The sequence below is a fragment of the Oncorhynchus nerka genome, linkage group LG9a (genome assembly GCF_034236695.1).
Source record: "Oncorhynchus nerka isolate Pitt River linkage group LG9a, Oner_Uvic_2.0, whole genome shotgun sequence".
Taxonomy (NCBI): domain Eukaryota; kingdom Metazoa; phylum Chordata; class Actinopteri; order Salmoniformes; family Salmonidae; genus Oncorhynchus; species Oncorhynchus nerka.
Genome location: NC_088404.1, coordinates 5,628,026 through 5,640,482, shown reverse-complemented (window position 1 = coordinate 5,640,482; position 12,457 = coordinate 5,628,026). Strand labels below are relative to the sequence as shown.

Sequence of the window (12,457 nt, the reverse complement as noted above, 5' to 3'; positions counted from 1 at the left end):
TTCTGGGATCTTTTATTTCAGCTCATGAAACATGGGACCAACATTTTACATAATGCGTTTATATTTGTGTTCAGTGTAGGTGGATGAGGGCAATGGCACTAAGAGCTGGGATGAAGGGGCCAGGACTACTGCATTTTATTAACCAAAGTAAATGTATTTCCACTAGGGTTTGTACCGTATATTTGGGAGCCAACGTTAGTTGGCTGATGCCGACCTATGTAATGTAGTGGCTAGTGCTTACTACCTTTGTAATGTAGTGCTTGTTGCCTTCCCATATATCACAGTAAATATGAATATCATGAGCACCACTCCTATTGTACACTGTGTGCTGGACACCGCAACCAAAGAGTCTTGCTGTTGACTCACACCCTCTGTGTGCCCATTGCTTCCCATAGAGATTAAATGACCATCTAGTTTTCCTAAATGTATAAACCTGAATATCTCCTCAAATGCTTTACAGTAGTTTTAATGTTGCTGGGGAAAGGCTGAGAGAAATCTATAGGCTACGTTTGCTACTGTATCCCGTTCCGTTCCTTGAGTAAACGCAAGGCGCCATTGGTATCACTTAATAGAATCACCCGCGTAACGTTTTAATATTGTTCTATGACTGTAAGAATGTCTTGTGAATAATTCCACGAGATGGTGGTTTGTTTGCTTTTGTCGGGACCAGGATGTTAGCGTTTATTTGTTACTATGCACCTAAAAGGCTTTATATTGTGGGTCAGCAGTACATAAAAGATGGTGAGAGGTATTTGAAATAATAAATGTAAAAAATTAATTAAAAATCTGAGTGGGTTTTGAATAGGTGATCATAGAATGAACTGAGAAATGTATTTATTTACATGAACAATATGTGTCGCTTCCATATAATGCTACGTGGATTGCTGTCACCCAACTGCTAGGAAAAGGCTGAGAGAAATCTATAGGCTACGTTTGCTACTGTGTCCCGTTCCATTCCTTGAGTAAACGCAAGGCGCATGCCAATAGAATCACTATAGAATCACCCGCACAACTAAAAACCCGCTGAGGTATGTATCCTGTTTCTATTGTTGTCTTTGTTCAAATGAACACACCCCTAATGTCAAGCTGCTGTCACAAGACTGATGGGCGGGACGAGGAAGGCGAAGTCCACTGCACAGGTAAAGACAAAACGCCTGGGGAAGTTGTCGACTTTCTCGCCACTGACGGTATGGATGTTGTTGGCTAAACTCACGGATTGTTAAAACTTTACTACCATGGCTTTGTCGGAACTTTATACGAAGGTGAGAAAATAATGAAAAGGGAAGTGATACATGGTTTTTAAAAACTCATTCAATCTTAATACGGAATCTCAATCGCTTTGTTTTAACACCTGTTGAACACGTTGACAAATTTGTTATATGACTAACATATGGTGCACACTGTCCACCTGAATACAGTTTGGGAAATGATTATGCAAATGAGTTTCCAACTTTCCGTGTAGAGTCCATTATCAAATTGCGGTGTTACTTTATTATTGAAGTCTATGTAATTAGTAGTAACGTATCTGTACTGTAATTTTGATCTACCATTCACTCATCTCAATCTTGAGAAAGTAGGCTATAATTAATTGGCTCATTCAGTACAACAGAGTGTGGATACCGGATGAAGAGCATGTCTGGAAGTCAGCAGAGATCCTGAGAGACTTCAAACCTGGTGATGATACTTTACAACTGCAGCTTGAGGATGGCACTGTAAGTACTGAAGACAGACTATGAACCAGGGGGTCTCCAACCTTTTCTAGCATGAGATCCTGTAATAAAAATAAAGTTATTGGTGTACAAGAGAGTGTTTTCTGTCAATATACCTGGTAAAACAATGATTATTATCAACTGGGTGGTGTGAGCCCTGAATTCTGATTGGCTGAAAGCCATGATATATCAGATCGTATACCACAGGTATGACAAAACATTTAGTTTTACAGCTCTAATGACGTTGGTAACCAGTTTAATAGCAATAAGGCTCCTTGGGGGTTTGTGATCTATGGCCAATATACCACGGCTAAGGGCTGTGTCCAGGCACTTGAGTCTAAGAATAGCCCTTAGCCTTCCTATATTGGCCATATACCACATCTCCTCTAAAATCTGTGATTTTAAAACTCCTGGCTCCAGATTTGTTTTTAACTCTCAAAATTAAAATTGTTCAAAGAACTGGTCTGGAAGAAAACTAACACATTTGGATTTTGTGTGTGTAGTTCCCCTTTAATTGCGCATCTAGAGTGAGGCATGTGTCATCTAATGCTGAGCAAACACAACACTTCAAAGATATTAACTACTCGGATGCGCTCAAATTTCCAGATTTCCTTGTACCAAATGTTTAATTCCGTCCATCCACAACCCCAGGACGTGGCTGCTCACGTTCCCTAGCAGATTCTGCCCTGCGGTTTTTCGGTTGTCATCGGGGGAAAATGCCGACAAGCAAACATGTTTTTGTCGGTGAGATGATTTATTAGTATGTCCATTATTATGCGTAGAAGCGTTTAAAAAAAGAGACTGCGGCGCAGAATATGGACCCACAATATGGACTGATATTGTAGAGGGAATTGGCCGTAAAAACTTTTCATTTTGAAAAGGATGCCGCGTTTTCTCCACAGCTCCACCAATCTGTCATATTTATTTCTAGCTAATTCAAATTATCTTATTAATATCTGATTTTTAACCAAACCACACTGCTACATTTAAGCCTAACTTTAAATTAGTACCAACAAACGAAATATGATGCATTTGTATGATTATGGTCAGTGTTGACTTTGTGGTTGTGGTAACTAGGGACAACCTGCGTGGTGTTGTTGCTTCCCTGTTCGCCATGATTTGGGGGTCTAACATGTGGAGTGCTCATTGGCTGTCGCGTCCTAGGTCTTACTACCAGGCGCACCGCCAAAGTCAGAAAGATATCAGGACATCCTGGTCTGGAGAACCGAACAGTCTTCAACAGTACGTCCTTGACCCGTCATTGAAAATAAGAATGTGTTCTTAACTGACTTGCCTAGTTAAATAAATAAATAAAAACCCGCTCAACCTACGCGAGTCCAGACGTACTGATCTTAGCCCAAGTTCATAGGATTTCACCCTGATCATGAAAATTCGTCAGGGACGGCGAAATCGTGTAGTTTATGCCAGGCATAATGTGCCCGTCTAGCGATGGTTTCTGGTGCTGCTGCGGCTCATTTCATGACAAAGTTGACAAATAATAGATAACAATTGATATACTTCCGCCAGGTTAACCTACTTAAAATTTTAATCGAGAAGGTTTTGTGAAAAGTAGTTGTCGACTCACAAGATGGGCAATATTGCTGGAAATTGACTGGCCGATATTGTGTTAGGTTTGACTTTTTAAGCCATTTTGTGGAACCAGGGGTGGGGTAATAGAGCCTGCGGTGACTGATACTTGTGAGATTTGTTTATGACAGTTTGCGATGGAACACGTGAACATTGCAAGTACTTTCAGAATTGTTTTGACGATGGATGGGCCTGTTGGAGAGCCCTGTTTATAACTATAGACCACAATACTCTGTACTGTACTGTATGGGCCTGTTGGAGAGCCCTGTTTATAACTATAGACCACAATACTCTGTACTGTACTGTATGGGCCTGTTGGAGAGCCCTGTTTATAACTATAGACCACAATACTCTGCACTGTATGGGCCTGTTGGAGAGCCCTGTTTATAACTATAGACCACAATACTCTGTACTGTATGGGCCTGTTGGAGAGCCCTGTTTATAACTATAGACCACTATACTCTGCACTGTACTGTATGGGCAATTTCAGTTTGAATGACAGTGTAACAGTATAACTTTAGACCGTCCCCTCGCCCATACCCGGGCGCAAACCAGGGACCCTCTGCACACATCAACAACAGTCACCCCTCGAAGGGGGTCACGGCAAAAGCCGTGGCCCTTGCAGAGCAAAGGGAACTACTACTTCAAGGTCTCAGAGCAAGTGACGTAACCGATTTGAAACGCTATTTAGCGCGCACCACCGCTAACTAAGCTAGCTGTTTCACATCCGTTACAACAGCATACATTTGAACGACAGCATACATTTGCAGCAGGTAGCCTAGTGGTTAAGAGTGTTGTGCTAGTAACCAAATGGTTTCTGGTTCGAATCTCTGAGATGACTAGGGGAAACATCTGTCTCTGTGCCTTTTGAGTAAGGCACTAAAACCCTGATTTCTCCTCTCTGGCGTCTGCTAAATGACTGAAATGTAAAACAGTGTATTTATGGGGATCATCTTTCATTCATCTCTAGTTCATTACTTTCACTCATGGACTAGGACATGTACGGCAGGACTAGGACATGTACGGCAGGACTAGGACATGTAAATCATACAGCATACTTTTAACGTTGAGATTCTGTATTGAGAATGCTTTGTAGACCAGGACTAGATTTACTATACTCTGTGTCCTGGAAACTGGCCACAAGAGGCTTTGAATCCCCAACATCACACTGTTATTCCCCCTGTAGGAGATGCTGTACTCCCTGGACACATCCAGTCCTCAGCTCCCTCACCTCCGCAACCCTGATATCCTGGTGGGGGAGAATGACCTGACAGCTCTCAGCTACCTCCACGAACCAGCAGTTCTACACAACCTCAAAGTGCGCTTCGTGGAGTCCAAGATCATCTACACCTACTGCGGTAAAGAAACACTCACACTCCCAAGTCCATCTACACCTACTGCGGTAAAGAAACACTCACACTCCCAAGTCCATCTATACCTACTGCGGTAAAGAAACACTCACACTCCATCTACACCTACTGTGGTAAAGACACACTCACACTCCCAAGTCCATCTACACCTACTGTGGTAAAGAAACACTCACACTCCATCTACACCTACTGCGGTACTAAAGGAAATTCTTCCTCGGCTGTCTTAATGGGATGCTTTTTGTTTTACTGTTCGTTTATCGGCTGGATGGAAGGTGAAAGTTCATGTCTGGGTGACGAGTTGTTGCTTTATGTTTGTATAGAATGTAGGAGATGAGAGAAATAATATTCACAGGGCAATACATCTCTTTTATTTATTTTTAAATTCTATATTAGAAGCTTACTATGTGAAAGCAAAGTAGGATAAATCTGACTGTGCTGTGTGTCCTGATGGATAACTGACTGTGCTGTGTGTCCTGATGGATAACTCTGACTGTGCTGTGTGTCCTGATGGATAACTGACTGTGCTGTGTGTCCTGATGGATAACTCTGACTGTGCTGTGTGTCCTGATGGATAACTCTGACTGTGCTGTGTGTCCTGATGGATAACTCTGACTGTGCTGTGTGTCCTGACTGTGCTGTCCTGGATAACTCTGACTGTGCTGTGTGTCCTGATGGATAACTCTGACTGTGCTGTGTGTCCTGATGGATAACTGACTGTGCTGTGTGTCCTGATGGATAACTCTGACTGTGCTGTGTGTCCTGATGGATAACTCTGACTGTGCTGTGTGTCCTGATGGATAACTCTGACTGTGCTGTGTGTCTTGATGGTTTCCTTCACTCCCTTTCAGGAATCATCCTGGTGGCTGTCAACCCATACAAGCAGCTTCACATCTATGGAGATGCAGTCATCCACGCCTACAGTGGACAGAACATGGGAGACATGGATCCTCACATCTTCGCTGTGGCAGAGGAGGCTTACAAACAGATGGCCAGGTAAAAGTTAGACGGGCCGTCCCCGGGAGGGGGGCTGGTTTTGTGGTAGTAATGCCCCCCCCCCCCTCCCTCCCAGACCAACACAATGTTCCTGGAGACAATGGTTCACTCCCTGAGTCGTCGTGCCCCCCCTCCCAGACCAACACTATGCTCCTGGAGACAACGGTTCGATCCCTGAGTCGTCGTCGTCGTCCCCCCCCCCCAGACCAACGCTATGCTCCTGGAGACAACGGTTCGATCCCTGAGTCGTCGTCGTCCCCCTCCCAGACCAACGCTATGCTCCTGGAGACAACGGTTCGATCCCTGAGTCCCCCCCTCCCAGACCAACACTATGCTCCTGGAGACAACGGTTCGATCCCTGAGTCCCCCCTCCCAGACCAACGCTATGCTCCTGGAGACAACGGTTCGATCCCTGAGTCCCCCTCCCAGACCAACACTATGCTCCTGGAGACAACGGTTCGATCCCTGAGTCGTCCCCCTCCCAGACCAACGCTATGCTCCTGGAGACAACGGTTCGATCCCTGAGTCGTCGTCGTCGTCGCCCCCCCCAGACCAACGCTATGCTCCTGGAGACAACGGTTCGATCCCTGAGTCGTGTCGTCGCCGTCCCCCCTCCCAGACCAACGCTATGCTCCTGGAGACAACGGTTCGATCCCTGAGTCCCCCCCCCTCCCAGACCAACACTATGCTCCTGGAGACAACGGTTCGATCCCTGAGTCGTCCCCCCTCCCAGACCAACGCTATGCTCCTGGAGACAACGGTTCGATCCCTGAGTCCCCCTCCCAGACCAACACTATGCTCCTGGAGACAACGGTTCGATCCCTGAGTCGCCCCCTCCCAGACCAACACTATGCTCCTGGAGACAACGGTTCGATCCCTGAGTCGTCCCCCCTCCCAGACCAACGCTATGCTCCTGGAGACAACGGTTCGATCCCTGAGTCCGTCCGACCCCCCGGACCAACACTATGCTCCTGGAGACAACGGTTCGATCCCTGAGTTGTCTCCCCCCCACCCCCGGACCAACACTATGCTCCTGGAGACAACGGTTCGATCCCTGAGTCGTCGTCTCCACCCCCCCCAGACCAACACTATGCTCCTGGAGACAACGGGTCTGTCCCTGAGTCGTCGTCCCCCTCCCTCCCAGACTAACGTTATGTTCCTGGAGACAACGGTTCGATCCCTGAGTCGTCCCCCCGGACCAACACCATGCTCCTGGAGACAACTGTTCGATCCCTGAGTCGTCCCCCTCCCAGACCAACGCTATGCTCCTGGAGACAACGGTTCAATCCCTGAGTCGTCCCCCTCCCAGACCAACGCTATGCTCCTGGAGACAACGGTTCAATCCCTGAGTCGTCGTCCCCTGCCCCCCCCCTCCCTCCCAGACCAACACTATGCTCCTGGAGACAACGGTTCAATCCCTGAGTCGTCGTCCCGCCCCCCCTCCCTCCCAGACCAACACTATGCTCCTGGAGACAACGGTTCAATCCCTGAGTCGTCCCCCCACCAACTTCCTATTCTATATTCTATACTCTATAGCCTTTAATCTATTTTTCCGTCCAACATTTTAGCCCTTTGGTCCAATCTGTCAGTATAACGTCTTGGAAATAAGCTCAACTGTCAAATGTTCAAAGAATGTGAAATATGCAGTATTCCTACGCAGATATAAACACAGCAACAAAATAATAAACGTCCTCTCACTGTCAACTGCGTTTATTTTCAGCAAAATTAACATGTGTAAATATTTGTATGAACATAAACAAGATTCAACAACTGAGACATATAAACTGAACAAGTTCCACAGACATGTGACTAACAGAAATTGAATAATGTGTTCTTGAACAAACGAGGGGGTCAAAAGTAACAGTCAGTATCTGGTGTGGCCACCAGCTGCATTAAGTACTGCAGTCTCCTCCTCATGGACTGCACCAGATTTGCCAGTTCTTGCTGTGAGATGTTACCCCACTCTTCCACCAAGGTACCTGCAAGTTCCCAGACATTTCTGGGGGAGTGGCCCTAGCCCTGACCCTCCGATCCAACAGGTCCCAGATGTGCTCAATGGGATTGAGATCCGGGCTCTTCGCTGGCCATGGCAGAACACTGACATTCCTGTCTTGCAGGAAATCACACACAGAACGAGCAGTATGGCTGGTGGCATTGTCATGCTAGAGGGTCATGTCAGGATGAGCCTGCAGGAAGGGTACCACATGAGGGAGGAGGATGTCTTCCCTGTAACACACAGCGTTGTCATGCTGGAGGGTCATGTCAGGATGAGCCTGCAGGAAGGGTACCACATGAGGGAGGAGGATGTCTTCCCTGTAATGCACAGCATTGAAATGACCTGCAATGACAACCAGCTCTGTCCGATGATGCTGTGACACACCGCCCCAGATCCATGATGGACCTTCCACCTCCATGTTACTATCCTGTACCTGTCCTGCAGGTGTGATGTTCGGATGCACCGATCCTGTGCAGGTGTTGTTACACGTGGTCTGCCACTACGAGGATGACCCCAGTAGCGCTGTCTCGGGCGTCTCACAGTACGAACATTGCAATTTATTGCCCTGGCCACATTTGCAGTCCTCATGCCTCCTTGCAGCATGCCTAAGGCACGTTCATGCAGATGAGCAGGGACCCTGAGCATCTTTCTTTTGGTGTTTTTCAGAGTCAGCAGAAAGGCTTCTTTAGTGTCCTGTGTTTTCATAACTGTGACCTTAATTGCCTGTTAGTGTCTTAACGACCGTTCCACAGGTGCATGTTCATTAATTGTTTATGGTTCATTGAACAACTATGGGTAACCAGTGTTTAAAACCCTTTTACAATGACGATCTGTGAAGTTTAAAAAAATATTTTTAGGAATTACCTTTGAAAGACGGGGTCCTGAAAAAGGGAAGTTTCTCTTTTTAATTTTTTAAAATTAGATATACATTTTTATTTATTTCCTTTTTTACTCAGGAACAATAAGAACCAGTCTATCATAGTGAGTGGTGAGTCTGGAGCCGGCAAGACCGTGTCTGCCAGATATGCCATGAGGTACTTCGCTATGGTCAGCAAGTCTGGCAGCAAAACACACGTGGAAGACAAGGTTCTGGCATCCAACCCAATAACTGAGGTATGTTTTTAAATACATGTGTCCTAGCAGTGAATGGTCATTACATGTAGCATCACAATATGTGAATGAGTAATTTGATGTAATCTGTTTCATTTATGCTTTTAAGGCCCCACAGTGTGATACATGTGATAATCTGTAGGTAAAGGCCCCATAGTGTGATCCACGTGATAATCTGTAGGTAAAGGCCCCTCAGTGTGAAAGACTCATGATAATCTGTAGGTAAAGGCCCCTCAGTGTGAAAGACTCATGATAATCTGTAGGTAAAGGCCCCATAGTGTGATACATGTGATAATCTGTAGGTAAAGGCCCCACAGTGTGATACATGTGATAATCTGTAGGTAAAGGCCCCACAGTGTGATCCACTCATGATAATCTGTAGGTAAAGGCCCCACAGTGTGATCCACTCATGATAATCTGTAGGTAAAGGCCCCACAGTGTGATACATGTGATAATCTGTAGGTAAAGGCCCCACAGGTGGATACACTCATGATAATCTGTAGGTAAAGGCCCCACAGTGTGAAAGACTCATGATAATCTGTAGGTAAAGGCCCCACAGTGTGAAAGACTCATGATAATCTGTAGGTAAAGGCCCCACAGTGTGATCCACTTGTGATAATCTGTAGGTAAAGGCCCCATAGTGTGAAAGACACGTGATAATCTGTAGGTAAAGGCCCCACAGTGTGATCCACTTGTGATAATCTGTAGGTAAAGGCCCCACAGTGTGATCCACGTGATAATCTGTAGGTAAAGGCCCCACAGTGTGAAAGACTTGTGATAATCTGTAGGTAAAGGCCCCACAGTGTGATCCACTCATGATAATCTGTAGGTAAAGGCCCCACAGTGTGATACACGTGATAATCTGTAGGTAAAGGCCCCATAGTGTGAAAGACTCATGATAATCTGTAGGTAAAGGCCCCATAGTGTGATCCACTCATGATAATCTGTAGGTAAAGGCCCCACAGTGTGATCCACATGATAATCTGTAGGTAAAGGCCCCACAGTGTGAAAGACTCGTGATAATCTGTAGGTAAAGGCCCCATAGTGTGAAAGACTCATGATAATCTGTAGGTAAAGGCCCCACAGTGTGATCCACGTGATAATCTGTAGGTAAAGGCCCCATAGTGTGAAAGACTCATGATAATCTGTAGGTAAAGGCCCCATAGTGTGAAAGACTCGTGATAATCTGTAGGTAAAGGCCCCACAGTGTGATCCACTTGTGATAATCTGTAGGTAAAGGCCCCATAGTGTGATACTCATGATAATCTGTAGGTAAAGGCCCCACAGTGTGATACACGTGATAATCTGTAGGTAAAGGCCCCACAGTGTGATCCACTTGTGATAATCTGTAGGTAAAGGCCCCACAGTGTGATACTCATGATAATCTGTAGGTAAAGGCCCCACAGTGTGATACTCATGATAATCTGTAGGTAAAGGCCCCACAGTGTGATACACGTGATAATCTGTAGGTAAAGGCCCCATAGTGTGATACACGTGATAATCTGTAGGTAAAGGCCCCATAGTGTGATACACGTGATAATCTGTAGGTAAAGGCCCCACAGTGTGATCCACTTGTGATAATCTGTAGGTAAAGGCCCCACAGTGTGATCCACTTGTGATAATCTGTAGGTAAAGGCCCCACAGTGTGATCCACTTGTGATAATCTGTAGGTAAAGGCCCCACAGTGTGATACACGTGATAATCTGTAGGTAAAGGCCCCACAGTGTGAAAGACTCGTGATAATCTGTAGGTAAAGGCCCCACAGTGTGATACACGTGATAATCTGTAGGTAAAGGCCCCATAGTGTGATACACGTGATAATCTGTAGGTAAAGGCCCCATAGTGTGATACACGTGATAATCTGTAGGTAAAGGCCCCACAGTGTGATGTGCCACGGTGTTCCAGGCACAGATTGGCCTCACCAGCCACCGTACTTCTGATACATCTTAATGATACAATCTACAATGTGTTTTGATTATCATCAACTATGATGGACAAACTTGTAATGTGAGTTTTTTTTTTTTTTTTTTGTGTGTGTGTGTGTCAGGCTATAGGAAATGCCAAGACGACCAGGAACGACAACAGCAGTCGCTTTGGGAAGTACACAGAGATCAGCTTCGACAGGAGATATCAGATCATCGGTGCCAACATGAGGACGTATCTCCTGGAGAAATCTAGAGTGGTTTCCCAGGTCATACATCACATACTTGATTCTCAGATTTGATATGTGGTGTGTAAGGTAGCCTAGCTACTGTATAGTTGAGTCATGTTTACCCTTTGGAAGGCTTCAGTGAGCCACTGCTAGCCTGGTTCCAGATCTGTGTGTGTTGTCTTGCCATCTCCTTTCTTGCCATGACGACGACCAACACGAACAGATCTTAATCGTTGCATGACTTTTAGACAGTGACGCTCTCTCTTTCTCTTCAGTCCGAGAGCGAGAGAAACTACCACATCTTCTACCAGATGTGTGCCTGTGCAGACCAGCCTGAGTTCAAGAGCCTGAGACTGTGTGAGTGACGGACATTTATTTCACCTGTAATTCTTCATTTTTGTCTCCATTGAGATAAAAAAATTATATATATTTTTTTTAAATATTTAGCAAGAGAGACCTGTTAAACCCCTGGGGCTTGGCAGTTCTGCTACTGTATTAACTGTAGATGGAAGATACTGCCCCTAGGGAGGGACGGAAGATACTGCCCCTAGGGAGGGACGGAAGATACTGCCCCTAGGGAGGGACGGAAGATACTGCCCCTAGGGAGGGACGGAAGATACTGCCCCTAGGGAGGGACGGAAGATACTGCCCCTAGGGAGGGACGGAAGATACTGCCCCTAGGGAGGGACGGAAGATGCGGCCCCTGGGGAGGGAGGGACGGAAGATGCGGCCCCTGGGGAGGGAGGGACGGAAGATACTGCCCCTAGGGAGGGACGGAAGATACTGCCCCTAGGGAGGGAGGGACGGAAGATACTGCCCCTAGGGAGGGAGGGACGGAAGATACTGCCCCTAGGGAGGGAGGGACGGAAGATGCGGCCCCTGGGGAGGGAGGGACGGAAGATGCGGCCCCTGGGGAGGGAGGGACGGAAGATGCGGCCCCTGGGGAGGAGGGACGGAAGATGCGGCCCTAGGGAGGGAGGGACGGAAGATACGGCCCCTAGGGAGGGACGGGAGGAGGGACGGAAGATGCGGATACCCCTAGGGAGGGAGGGAACTGCCCCTAGGGACGGAAGATACTGCCCCTAGGGAGGGGAGATACTGGAGGGGACGGAAGATACGGCCCCTAGGGAGGGAGGGACTAGGGGAGAGGGACGGAAGATGCCCCTAGGGGAGGGAGGGACCCTGCCCCTAGGGAGGAGGGACGGAAGATGCGGCCCCTAGGGAGGGAGGGACGGAAGATGCGGCCCCTAGGGAGGGAGGGACGGAAGATGCGGCCCCTAGGGAGGGAGGGACGGAAGATGCGGCCCCTGGGGGGGAGGGACGGAAGATGCGGCCCCTGGAGGGGAGGGACGGAAGATGCGGCCCCTGGGGGGGAGGGACGGAAGATGCGGCCCCTGGGGAGGGAGGGACGGAAGATGCGGCCCCTAGGGAGGGAGGGACGGAAGATGCGGCCCCTGGAGGGGAGGGACGGAAGATGCGGCCCCTGGAGGGGGAGGGACGGAAGATGCGGCCCCTAGGGAGGGAGGGACGGAAGATGCGG

The 12,457-nt window shown here is 47.5% G+C and overlaps 1 protein-coding gene across 2 annotated transcripts in view; it reads left to right on the top strand.

The window, feature by feature from the left end:
* Positions 1 to 1,061: 1,061 nt before the first annotated feature.
* Positions 1,062 to 12,457, top strand: part of LOC115118371 (unconventional myosin-Vc-like) — a 57,446-nt gene continuing 46,050 nt past the window's right edge. Inside the window, exons 1-7 of one of the 2 annotated variants that reach the window (XM_065022245.1) lie at positions 1,062 to 1,139; positions 1,602 to 1,712; positions 4,483 to 4,654; positions 5,515 to 5,659; positions 8,612 to 8,768; positions 10,813 to 10,956; positions 11,193 to 11,274. In XM_065022245.1, the coding sequence (XP_064878317.1) occupies positions 1,104 to 1,139; positions 1,602 to 1,712; positions 4,483 to 4,654; positions 5,515 to 5,659; positions 8,612 to 8,768; positions 10,813 to 10,956; positions 11,193 to 11,274 (847 nt within the window). In that variant the 5' untranslated portion in view covers positions 1,062 to 1,103. The other variant, XM_065022246.1, reaches the window with a different exon arrangement.